At 37.4% G+C, this 14,201-nt stretch overlaps 1 protein-coding gene across 1 annotated transcript in view; it reads right to left on the reverse strand.

Moving 5' to 3' along the window:
- The window catches only part of LRP1B (LDL receptor related protein 1B), a 1,793,119-nt gene that overhangs the window by 804,027 nt on the left and 974,891 nt on the right, over positions 1-14,201 (reverse strand). Inside the window, exon 20 of the mRNA XM_070360639.1 lies at positions 5,396-5,578. Coding sequence (XP_070216740.1) covers positions 5,396-5,578 — 183 coding nt within the window. The remainder of the gene's footprint in view (positions 1-5,395; positions 5,579-14,201) is intronic.

Here is a 14,201-nt window from a genome sequence, read left to right on the forward strand (position 1 = left end):
ACCTACATATATTTTATGCATTCATAATATATTTGTCTCTTAATTTTTTCAATATTTCTAGGCTATATGGTTTCCCTATGAGTTTTTTTCCAAATTGTTGCATCTCCAAAAAAGTTTCCAACACATTTATTATTTTTTAATAGCCTATAAAGGGATGTGGTTCAAACCTCTGTTGTTCAAGGGTCAACTCTTACTGCAAGCTGTTGGTCTGAAATTTGAAAGACCAAATGTGGGAGAGTTCTTAGTCAAAGATAGATCCTTTGAGATTAGAAACTCTGGAATGAAAGCAGTTGTATTGTATTTTAGTGTAATTTAGCTCTCATTCTTTTCTTTATTAAAATAAAGAAACATTGATATGCCTACATTTTTATATTCAGTTCAGTTCAGTCGCTGAAAGAGTTGTGTCCGACTCTTTGCGACCCCATGAATTGCAGCACACCAGGCCTCCCTGTCCATCACTAACTCCCGGACTTCACTCAGACTCACGTCCATCGAGTCAGTGATGCCATCCAGCCATCTCATTCTCTGTCGTCCCTTTCTCCTCCTGCCCCCAATCCCTCCCAGCATCAGAGTCTTTTCCAATGAGTCAACTCTTCGCATGAGGTGGCCAAAGTACTGGAGTTTCAGCTTTAGCATCATTCCTTCCAAAGAAATCCCAGGGCTGATCTCCTTCAGAATGGACTGGTTGGATCTCCTTGCAGTCCAAGGGACTCTTAAGAGTCTTCTCCAACACCACAGTTCAAAACCATCAATTCTTCAGCACTCAGCCTTCTTCACAGTCCAATTCTCACGTCCATACATGACTACTGGAAAAACCATAGCCTTGACTAGACGGACTTTGTTGGCAAAGTAATGTCTCTGCTTTTGAATATGCTATCTAGGTTGGTCATAACTTTCCTTCCAAGGAGTGTCTTTTAATTTCATGGCTGCAGTCACCATCTGTACTGATTTTGGAGCCCCCAAAAATAAAGTCTGACACTGTTTCCACTGTTTCCCCATCTATTTGCCATGAAGTGATGGGACCAGATGCCATGATCTTTGTTTTCTGAATGTTGAGCTTTAAGCCAACTTTTTCACTCTCCACTTTCACTTTCATCAAGAGGCTTTTTAGTTCCTCTTCACTTTCTGCCATAAGGGTGGTGTCATCTGCATATCTGAGGTTATTGATATTTCTCCCGGCAATCTTGATTCCAGCTTGTGCTTCCTCCAGCCAGAAATCATGATGTACTCTGCGTAGAAGTTAACTAAACAGGGTGACAATATACAGCCTTGACGTACTCTTTTTCCTACTTGGAACCAGTCTGTTGTTCCATGTCCAGTTTTAACTGTTGCTTCCTGACCTGCGTACAAATTTCTCAAGAGACAATTTATATATAAACGAAGAGCTATCGTAATTGCCAAATATAAATTAATTGTCCTGAAAACTTTAAATGCTCAAGCTAACATTTAGAAGTTTTTTAAAAAAATAAACATGAACTCTAAACTCAACATCTTGAGTAAAGGTTTTTTATTTAGTTCATAAAGTTGAGAATTTAATTAAATTTAAAAATATCAAAAAAGACTATAGATGTGCACATATTCTTAATCCAATGCTTATATTCACCTATATTTTTGGTTCACTTTAATATCTGCAATGTTCAAAAATATTCATAATATATTTGCCAATATTATGCCTCAAGTAGTTTGACAATTTCACTTTATTAAATTTAAGTCAGAGATCAAATTAGAAGCAGATCAATGGTTTAATTACCATCTTTCACATTTCCCCTTCCTTCCTTCTTTTCTTCTTCATTCATTTATTGTGAGAACACTTAAGCTCCACTCCCTTAGTAAATTTCAGTTATACAATTCAGTGTTAACAACTACTGTCACCATGTTATACCACATTTCCCGTATAAACTTTTGAGAAAGGGGAACTGCCACAAAACCCTTTTTCAGGAAAGTTTTAGGGCCATGAGGATGATGAAAAGTCAATATCAATATGAATCTACACATGTTTTAATGTTATTTATGAAAAACATGTTTCAGTGTTATTTTTTAAAAATACTGAAATAAAGTTCTTTATGATGCTGTGTTAGTTTCTACTATACAGCAAAGTGAATCAGTTATACATATGCATGGTAGCTCAGACAGTAAACAATCAGCCTGTAAATGCAGAAGATCTAGGTCTGATACCTGGGTTGGGAAGATGTCCCGGAGGAGGAAATGGTAACCCACTCCAGAATTCTTGCCTGTAAAATCCCATGGACAGAGGAGCCTGGCAGGCTACAGACTGTAAGGCCGCAAATAGTCAGACATAACTCAGCAACTGAGCATGCACACATGCCTAGAGTACTGGAAATAAAAACTAAACAAATGGGACCTAATTAATCTTAAAAAAATTTGAATAGCAAAGAAAATCAGGAATAAAGCAAAAAGACAACCTGATAATTGGGGGGGAGGAAATATATATATATATACAAACAGAAAAAAACAAGCAACCCATTGAAAAACTGAGTGGAAGACCTAGACATTTCTCCAAAGACATACAGATGACCAACAAACACATGAAAAGCTCCTCAAAATCACTATTAGATAAATGCAAATCAAAACAACAATGAGGTATTGATCACCTCAAGCCAGTCAGAATAGATATCTTCAACAAATTTACAAACAATAAATGCTGGAGAGAATGCAGAGAAAAGGAAACCTTCCTACACTGTTGGTGTGAACGTAACTTGGCACAGCCACTATGGAGAACAATTTGGAAGTTCCTTAAAAATACTAAAAAGAGAGCTACCATATGATCCAGCAATCCCACTCCCAGCATATATCCAGAGAAAACCATAGTTTAGGAACACAGATCCACTCCAATGTTCATTGCAACACTATTACAACAGCCAGGACATGGAAGCAACTTAAATGTCCAACCACAGAGGAAGGGATAAAGAAGATGTGGTACAAAAAAGGGATAAAGAAGATGTGATACACAAACGTTATTAACTAGCCTTTATCTTCCATTAATTTTCCTATATATTTACCTTTCCACAATTTGCCATACCAATAAACTCAAATTACTTTTCCTTTGTCTTCTCCTCCCTCTGTGGATAGAGGAAAAGATTGTTTCCTCCCTACATTAGCCATCCTCATCATAATGCAGATTTATTCTTAAACTGAATCATATTCAGAAAAAGCTATTTCATAAGAGCTCATTGCAAAATATCAAAATGCATATAAGATAAATCAGAATCAATTGGAATTCCCTATTAAATTTACTTAATGGTGTTCTTTATTACATTTTCTCTCCATATTTTTTGTCATAGTTCAAACCAGTTTTTACTAACATACACCTTTTAGAACTTACTTTATTATGAAGGCATTTATAATTTATTTCTTTATTATGAAGGCATTTATAATTCCCTTATGAGGAAATTTCAGGCTGCTTTTATGTTTTTCACTCCTAAATCTTGATAGTGTATTCAGTTAGTTTTAATTCAGGATTTTCCAAGTAAATTTATATTATGCTTTCCTATAGCCTTGACAGTTTCTTAGTCATATACCCAATAAATATTGTTATCTGATATATTTCAGCATTAACTCAATCAAGCAAATGACAGAAGCAACATGAGAAAGTATACTCAATATAAACACTTAGAATAATGTTAACCTGAGTCAAATAATTGGCTCTTTGGAATCAGAATTAGCCTGTTAAATTAAAACTTGCTTATTAAGTTAATCAATCGTTCACTTATTTCAGTTCAGTTCAGTTGTTCAGTCATGTCTGACTCTTTGAGACCCCAATGGACTGCAGCACGCCAGGCCTCCCTGTCCATCACCAACTCCTAAGAGCTTACTCAAACTCATGTCTATTGAGTCAGTGATGCCATCCAACCATCTCATCTCCTGTCATCCCCTTCTCCTCCCATCTCCAATTTTTCCCAGCATGAGGGTTTTTTCCACTGAGTCAGTTCTTCGCATCAGGTGGCCAGAGTATTGGAGTTTCAGCTTCAGCATCAGTCCTTCCAATGAATATTCAGGACTGATTTTCTTTAGGATGGACTGGTTGGATCTCCTTGCAGTCCAAGGTACTCTTAAGAGTCTTCTGCAATACCACAGTTCAAAAGCATCAATTCTTCAGTGCTCAGCCAGATTCATACTTAAATTGAAGAAAGTAGGGAAAACCACTAGACCTTTCAGGTATGACCTAAATCAAATCCCTTACAGTTATACAGTGGAAGTGACAAATAGATTCAAGGGATTAGACTTGGTAGACAGACTGCCTGAAGAACAATGGATGGAGGTTTGTGACATTGTACAAGAGTCAGTGATCAAAACCATCCCCAAGAAAAAGAAATGCAAAAAGGCAAAATGGTTGTCGGAGGAGGTCTTACAAATAACTGAGAAAAGAAGAGAAGCTAAAAGCAAGGAGAAAAAAAAAAAGATACACCCATTTGAATGCAGAGTTCACTAATTTAATGTTATTCATTAATTTTTAATTAATATAAAATGTTTCAAAAGTATAATTTCTAAACTCAAAACCACATTCCATTAGCCAAGAGCCCCAAACTAAGAATCTTTGTATAATAATTGAGAGGAGTCACCTGACTCTTAAAAATATAACACATAGAGCTCAGCCTGGTTTACTGTAAGGAGTCACACTTTCATTTTAACAGAGGCTAGGAACAGCACCGTAAAATTTAGAAAACTAGTTGAAAATAAATGCATATTACTCTGCCTTTTTGAAAGTCATCTTCTTTCAATTTCATGGTGAAGTTTCATCTATGAAAAGGAGAATGATGCCCATGGGTTCTGCACACATGTCTCTTTCTGGACTGAGAAATTCCAGAAACTGAATTCAGATTAGTGTTATTGTGTCAGACTCTTTGTGACCCCATGGATTGTAACCCACCAGGCTCTTCTGTCATGGAATTCTCCAGGCAAGAATACTGGAGTGGGTTGCCATTCCCTTCTCCAAGGGATCTTCCTAACCCAGGGATCAAACCCATCTCCTACATTTCAGGCAGATTCTTTACTGTCTGAGCCACCAGGGAAGCCCAGATTTCCTGGTTTCAAATCCCAATTCTTCCATGCTGGCTTTGTGAGCCAGACAGTTAAAACTTCTTTTGACTTTTTGACTTGAACAAGTTAAAAACTTCTCTGGGGCTCAGTTTTCTCATTGTGATTTAGAATGTTGAAATGAGTTCACACAGAGAACATTCTTAGAACTGCACCAAGTCCACAGACAATTCTCAGTGAATGTTAGCTATTATTACTGTCATGTACAGAATGCCAGCAAATGTAGTAGAAACACAAGGGTACTTTTATAAAGGTAAGGTATGTATTGAGAAGGGCCCAAAAGAAACCTGCATTAAGGAAGCAAGCCCAAGGTGTAAGTAGAACCCAGTGTTCTGCTTACCTGTACTCCGACAGGAAAACTTGGTTTTGTGGTCACACAATCGTAAGGTACCATTGCAGCCTTTTTCATCACTACCATCTTCACAATCTTTTTCCCCATCACAGTGCCACACATCAGGGATGCAATTTCCATCAGGATGACACTGAAATTCATTTGCATTACAACCAGCAGGAGAATGAATCTCTTAAATATTGAAATGAGGGAGAGAGGTGGGTGGGGAGAGAAGAGAGAGACAAGAGAGAAATTATGATTTCACTTGATAATATTTTTTTCAATATTTTTTTCTTTCTTCAGGCATTATAATGATGCTAGAGAGAATATATATTTTACTTTAGTTGTTTAATTGCTGCAATGTTCTTCAGTATTTCCAAATTTGTTTTAGAAACTTTAATAATTAGAGAAAATGTTTCTTGCCCATGGAATACCTGAAAGTGTCATGAACATTAGGAAAAAAAGAAAGAGCAATATTATAATGTGGTAGTCTGTTGTAATTTTAATTAGTATCTTAACAATGGGATTTTTGAAGGGATTTTCTCTATAGCACATAAAAAAGATTTCACATTCTACTCTACATGTTTAGACTTCCCTTCATCTTTGACATTTCTTTAGATTATTTATTTCATTCTGGTAACAGGTTAATAACAACAACAACAAAAAAAGAACGGCATTTTAATAAAATCTTTGAAGAATAATATCCAAAATTTTGAAAACCAAAACCACAAGAAAATTTAAAAAAAAATTCAGGACATAGATTTCAGTTTAGAAATAACAGACACAAAAGAATTTAATGAGGCACTCTGCACTCAAATTCAATTTATCAATTAATAATTCATACAATGCCCAGAAAACACTATTACTCAAAAACTGATGACTAAATTATAGGCTATATTTTATAGGTAAGCATCTACAAGAATAAGAAAAGATAAATGTTGGGTATATTTAGCCTGCCAGGCTACTCTGTCCACGGAATTCTACAGGTAAGAATACTGGAGTGGGTAGCCATTCTCTTCTCCAAGGAATCTTCCAGATGCAGGGATCAAACCTGGGTCTCCCACATTGCAGGAAGATTCCCTGCCATCTGAGTCACAAGAGAAGTCCAATATATGTTTTAACAAAATAATAATGGAAAATGTGACTATAATCAGCAATATTATGCATTAATATCTAATATTATGAGATATAATAATCAGAATCTCCCAATACTATTGTAAAATAAAGATTTTAGTAAATATTTTCCTAGACCAAAGTTTTTGTTTTGCTTTGTTTTTAGAATAACTGTATATCCACATGGAAAAGAACTGAACTTTGACCTTAACACCATATACCAATATTAATTCAAGATAGATCACAGGCCTAAATGTAAGAGCAAAACACATATATTGTATAAAACAGAGCAGAGGAGAAAAACCTTTGTGACCTTGGGACAACACACAAAAAGCATGAACCACAAATTTAAAAAGTGATAAATAGACTTCAGAAAATTAAAATCTTTTGCTTGTTGAAATAATCAAGAAAATGAAAAGGCAATATACAGCTTGGGGAAAAAAAAATTGCAAAGCATATATCTGACAAAAGACTTCTGTCCACATCTAATTAAGAACTTTTACAACTCAATAATGAAATAATTCAATTTTAAGGAACAGAAAAAAGATCTGTATAAGTAGTTAACAAATAATGGCCAATATGATTGATCACTGCTAAGTCTCTTCAGTCGTGTCCGACTCTGTGCAACTCCATAGATGGCAGCCCACCAGGCTCCCCTGTCCCTGGGATTCTCCAGGCAAGAACACTGGAGTGGGCTGCCATTTCCTTCTCCAATGCATGAAAGTGAAAAGTGAAAGTGAATTCGCTCAGTTGTGTCCAACTCTTAGTGACCCCATGGACTGCAGCCTATCAGGCTCCTCCGTCTATGGGATTTTCCAGGCAAGAATACTGACTGGGGTGCCATTGCCTTCTCCATGATTGAACAATAGGGAAATACAAATTAAAACCACAGTAAGATGCTTCTATACATATATTAGAATTTCTTAAAAAGACTGAAATGCCAAGTGTTTGTAAAGATATGGTACAAGTGGGACTCGCATACATTGCTAGTGGAAGTGCAAACTAGGGCTCTCCTGGAAAACAGTTTGTCAGTGTTTTAAAAAATGTAAATGTACACCTACTATACAACCCAGCAATTCTACTCCTATGGGTTTCTCAAGTGAAATAAAAATATATGTCTATGCAAGATTTGTACACAAATGTTCATAGCAGCATTCTTCAATATAACAATAGAAAGAACTCAAATATCTATCAGCTGGTCCATGTATAAACAAAACATGGCATATGTATTAGACCAAAGTTTTAATGTAGCAAATTTATTGTTCTCTCATGTAGCTATGGCCACTCTGGTAGCTCAGCGGTAAAGAATCCATCAGCCAATGCAGGAGATACAGAATTCAATCCTTGGGTCAGGAAGATCCCCCAGAAAAGGAAATGGCAATCCACTTCAGAATTCTTACCTGGGAAACATAGCCAGCTATTAATTTATATTTATAACAACAATTATCCTGCATCATTATAAAACTGAAGCAAGCACAGGTGAGTTGCCCCTTACCTAATGGGCTGATTTGGTAGGAATTATAAAAATACAAATAAACAGAAACTTCAAATAACTAGAGTTGGAAGATCAAAAGGGAGATGTTTCACACCTTGCAGCTATAGGAAAGCCTAACAGGAAGAAGACTTTTCTTTCCTAGGGAGAACTCAGCCAAGGAAAAGCCACGGACCCTTTGTTTACTTTAGCCCTCTCAACTTCCTTTTCTCTCTATAAAAGCATCTCTTTTCCTTGCAATGAGGGAAACTGCACATGGCTTACCATGGCTGCAGAATCCAAATTGCAATTTGTTACTGATCTCAAATAAACATCTTTGCTGGATAAATGTCTCACACTCAACCTGTTTTAGGTCAACATTTTGGTGGTCCTTGCTAGGCCCAGAGAAGAGACCTGATGACTCCAGGACTGGTGAACATACAGGTACAGTACCCACAATGGAGCTTTTTTGTCACTCACTGCTTTTCCTGCTGACCCTGGAGTTTAAAGGCAAGTGTTTCTCTTGGATCCAAACTCACACTCTTTTCTCATGTGAAACTCTCCAGGCTTTATTCAGAATCTGCTCAAAGTTTTCATCTTTCTGGTTAAGACTTTGTTTTGTATGTGAGTACCTGTTTGGCACTTGGATCTGATTTCAATATCAGACTGTTGCACTGAAACTGGCCTATTCCCTTCAGAACAGGGGCTGCTTCTTCTGAAGCTGGCTAATCTTTGACCCATTCCTTTGAAAACAGGGGTTCTCTGCAACAGTGCCAGGATTTTCAGCCTTTGGCCTATTCTTTTGAAAAGACTATTCTCTGGAAACTGTCTGAAAAAGCCTTTAGCCTGGATCCTTTAAGCTGTTTCCTTTGAATTGGCTGGGATTGTCTTGCAAGCTGTCTGAATTGAACCATTTGTGCTGCAAGCTGTTTAAGCTGTTTAAAACAGGTTCTTTTCTCTAGAGGAAAAACCTCAAGGAAATCAGAACCCAACCCACTTATCTAAGTATTTTGAGCCCCTACCTCCCCCAATTCTTACAGGGACTCAGGCCAATTTGATGTTTAAAATCCATGGTCCTTCCTCATGTGATATGAAAGTCGCTCAGTCATGTCTGACTCCTTGCGACCCTTTGGATTGTAGCCTGCCAGGCTCCTCTGTCCATGAAAATCTCCAAGCAAGAATACTAGAGTGCGTAGCCTATCCCTTCTCCAGTGGATCTTCCTGACCCAGGAATCAAACCGTGGTCTCTTGCATTGCAGGCAGGTTCTCTATTAGCTGAGCTACCAGGATTCCTCACAGGCATTTCTAAATAAATGGACCAACCTGACCTAAGGCACGTTAAAATATGATTGACCATTATGGGTAACTCCTGAAATAACAAAATTTAATTTCCTTAAAACCCAATTGGGCTACAATTGCTTAAAATTTTCCAGAATTGACTGGAATGCTTATTTCAATTGGCATTTTGAGGTTTCCCAACATTATCAAGAGTCTAAAGTTGCCTGTCTGAAAAATAAGATCTTAAAATTTACCCAGGAAAACAAATGATTAAAGAAAGATAAAGCAACTCTCAAAGCCCTAAGGTCCTTCTTCCTTGGCTTTGTCTCAAGCTCGACCTTTGGTGCTATCTTCCTCCTTCCTTTCTATGCCTCCACTATACTCTCAATCCCCCTATATACATTCTCTGGACAAATTTCCCTTTATCTCTGAAACTCTTCCCATTCTCTTTTCTTCTGAACTTGTCAGAACATACTTCTTTCAAATAAGCCCTTTGAGGATCCAGAGGCTAAATCTTTAATATCTTATATTCCCTGGACTAAAGCTGAGCTGTGAGGCATAGTCAAAGACTTTCCCAAAGTAAACAAACATCCTCACACTTTTGCTGAGGAATTTAATATAGCCATTCAAACTTATAAACCTGGTTTCTCTAACTTATATCAGCTAGTTCATCTGCTCATCAGTGAAGGGCAGGCCCAGCATTGGGTGAAAACTGCTGATTGAGAAAGTCTTGAACATGCTTAGGATTACAATCAGAACAATCTGCTATCTTATTATGTGATCAGGTTCGAAAATTGCTAAGCAACTTCACCAAGTAATTCCTAGGGCTTTTCCAAAGCCTGTGGATTGGAACAAAATTCAGGCTTGCACACAGATTCTGATCAATCTGTTCATAAAAATCACAACTGACTTCAGACTGTTTTTAAAGAAAATTCTGATCTTCCTTCAAATGTTGATTAACTTCACTAGCTTTTAATTCTATATTAATTATGGATTGAAATGAGATCTCTTCCTTCTAGTAAAAAGTATCACAAATGTCAACTACAAATTGGTGCTTGCCAAGGAAATTCCCCATCAGCCTCTGTGAAATCTGAACCCTGTACTGCTGCAGTTATTGATCTGTTCCAGCCCTAAAGGGAGTTCAGGGTGGAGAGTGAGGAATTCTGTGCTTCAGGGAAACTGGTGGAACAGGTTCTATAGAATTAGATATTTTCAGTTAAACTGATTTCATGATCCCAATCCTTGCATTTTCTCATATCTAGATATGACACCTTCCAGGTGACATCAGTTCCTCATGACTAGCAGAAAATATTTAGCAAAATATGTGCTTGATTGCATTGAACTCCCCCTTCACCAAAATGTTATATATTGACCTCCCCCAGTGCCTCTTTGGAGTAGTATCTCAGAGCTGAGATTCTGTCTTCCAGGCTGCAGTCCTCATTTTGTCCCAAATAAAACTTAATTTGCAACTCTCACATTGTGCATCTTTTTTAGTTGATAGGATGAAACGGGAAACTTATGTTCACTTCAGATTTAGTTAATCTGACAAAATGGCTTCCTTTTACTCTATATGAATCACCTCAAAGGAAGACCTCAAAATTATTATAATTGTCGACTCCAACAAATGAAATCTCCTAAACAAAACCAAAATCCTCTTAGTTTTGTTATTATTGCACAGAACCAGGACATTAGAAAATAGATTGTTACAAATGTAAGCACTGAAGATACCTTAAACCCTCTAACCAGCTTTCCAACATACACCAGTTCTCAGTGGTGGGTCTCTCTGGAACTAGAGGGGCTCTTCCCAATCCTCCCTCTTTATTGCCTTGGAGAAATATTTTTCCAAGAGGATAAATATCTTTCAGTCCTCTTTGATACCATACTCTCAGATCTCAAGCTCACCACCATAAAACAGCCCTGCTTTGGAGTAATAAAACAGCTCAAACAGTGAGGATTTCTAATAAACCTCAAGAAGTTCTGAAAATATTCCCTTCTGTTTAGCCGTTTAAGGGATACACACCCTTTTCTCCTTAGTTCCTCTCACTGTTTTGTAGTCTCTGTCATGTCCAACTCTTTGTGACCCCATGGAATATAGCCTGCCAGGCTCCCCTGTCCATAAGATTTCCCAGGCAAGAAATACTGGAGAGAGTTGCCATTTCCTTCTCCAGTAGATCTTACCAACAGGGATCAAACTCATGTCTCCTGCCTTTGCAGGTGGATTCTTTACCACTGAGCCACCTATTCATTTATTTGGCTGTAAGTAAGTAAGCCCCTATCCATTTATTAGGCTGAAACTTCTTAGACAAGTATGCCAGAATTTCTTTCTCCTAAAAGGGGAAAACAATTCCAGAAATTGACAGTGTCATCAAAGAACCAACCAGGTAAATTAAATGAGTCTTCGACATCTTTTATTTGTTCTATCTCTGATGGTACCAGACCTGATTCTGAAAATATTGATCATTTGTCCCTATGGAATCAGCTACCACTTTCTTTAAGGGCGAAACCTCCAACTGATGTTTACAAAATCCATAGTATATCCCATCAAAATTTAAAACAGAATCCTCAAAACTTCCTAGAATTAATCAATACCCTATAGGTAATCCTTCAAGGCATAAAGCCGATAACGGAACAATACAGGCTCAAGGCTTCATTATCCCTGTACTATCCACTGTAACACCGCATTTTACCAGTGAGAAAAACAGTTACGAAGGTAGAGTAGTAAACAACACTGTTATCCTTCAATACCTCATTATTCCTCTCATAGGGTACTATCATCCATTTCCAGCAGAATAAAGTTCTTCACTGTAACTACTTTTCACAGAGCATTCTTTAGTATTCTAGCTGATGAAGATAGCCAATACTTCTTTGCCTTTGGTTGAGAAGAAAAAATAAATCACCTGGACAGTAATGCCTCAGAATTGTACTAAGAATCCTTATTTTCTACAAATCCTGAAGGCTGATCTGAATGATAAAGTTCTCCAAGGGTTTTACTTTGCTGTGATTTGTGATTTGCTTCTTTGCCCTCCTTCTCAAGCCTCTTTCTCAGGAAGGCAGCATCCACTTAATAAAGCTTTTAGACTTAAAGGGACTTAAGTTTGCCAAAGAAAAACTATTATAGTTTGCCCAAACCCTGGTTCAATGTTTTGGCCAACCAGTACCAGAACAAGGGCTCCACCTAGATCTAGATACACTTCATGGAACTTAGGACACCTACAATCCCAAACTAAGGGCAACTGCAAGGTTTTCTTAGGCCAGTTGCTTGTTGTTGAAATTACATTCCACATTTCTTATGTTTTAAAACCAAGTTTCTTTAAAACCAAATTTCTTATGTTTTTCTCAACAATAAAAATCTCACCCAATTTTGTGGGAAAAACTGGATGACATAGCCTTCAAGGCTCTAAAGGACAGCTTGATGAATCCACCTGCCTTTGGGCATCTCAATTATCAGATTCCCTTTTACTCTTTTGTATGTGACAAGAAAGGGAATAACTTTGGGGTACTCACCCCAAAACTCAGGGACCACGATCTGCCCATAGGGTATTATAGCCAGCAACTGGACCCTGTGGCACATGGATACCTCTCTTGCCTGAGAATCATTGCAGCCATTGCCCTTTTGGTTAAAGCCACTGAGAAAATTATTGTGGAATGTCCTTTAATTATCTTTGTATGTCATGAAGTAGAAGTCCTCCCAAATTCTCATCACGCTCAACATTTCTCAGCTAGCTCCCTCATATCCTAAAATGTCCCTTTGCTATCTGTCCTTCCCATAACTCTTTTACATGATAATAACTTTAATCTGGCTACTCTTCTCCCTTCTGTCACCAAAGTGTCCTTCATGACTGGTTAATGTTGATAGACAACCTTCTGACTCCCTGTAATGTAATGATCTGAAAGAAACTCCATTGGATAATGTTGACTGCCCATGGTTCAATGATGGTTCTTATTTAAAAGGTGACAATGACAAATACCATGCTGATTAAGTTATTATAACTCCTTTTGATATTGTTAAGGCAGCAGCTATACCTATGGCCACTTTGGCCCAGTAGGTTGAATTACATACTCTTAAATGGGCTTGTACTTTAGTCAAGGACAAAACAGCCAGTGTTTATACTGATAGAGATATGCTTTCAGAGTACCTAATGATTTTGGAATGTAGTGGAAGCAACGTTCCTTCCTTATTGCCAGTGGAAATAAAATCAAAAACAGTACCTATGTTCAAAAATTATTGAACGCAGTAATTTTACCTGCCATTTTAGCTAATATTAAGATTCTGGGGCATGTTAAACTTGACTTTCTGGAAATTACGGGAAATCACCTTGCTGATATTTATGCAAGGAATGCTATCCTTAAAGGGACCAACAACAGGCAAACCTCTGCCATTATCCACAGGGATATTTCCTCAAATGATACTTTAGAAAAAACTGGCTCTAGAAGCCCCAAAATTAGATTCAGTAAAAGAAAAAACAAGATTGGAAATTTGACAATTTTGGGGAAAAAGAGGAAGGTATGGTTTATATCAAATAACTCAGTCCTATCAGAAACTCTAAAAAACCCACTTCTCATGACAGTACATACACCAAACCAATGGTCTATTGACAAATGATGAATAAATATTGTTAGGGAAACATTAACAAAGCTGCAAAAAGTGCCTACCTCAATTGTCCTAGTTGTCCAAAGTACACCCCATGGAAGACTTTGTACTGCTTCAAGATATTTTAAAGTGCCTAATGGACCATTCAAAGTCTAGTAGATGGATTTCATAAACTTCCTCCATCTCATGGGTATAAATATGTTTCCATCACAGTCTGCATTTTTTCCACTGGACTGAAGCCTTCCCCTACAGACAGGCTACTGCATTTTCTGTGGCTAAAGTCCTTTGTTCTAAATTGCTTCAGTTGTGTCTGACTCTTTGCGACCCTATGGACTGTAACCCGCTAGGCTTCTCTGTCCATT

The sequence above is a fragment of the Bos mutus genome, chromosome 2 (genome assembly GCF_027580195.1).
Source record: "Bos mutus isolate GX-2022 chromosome 2, NWIPB_WYAK_1.1, whole genome shotgun sequence".
NCBI lineage: Eukaryota > Metazoa > Chordata > Mammalia > Artiodactyla > Bovidae > Bos > Bos mutus.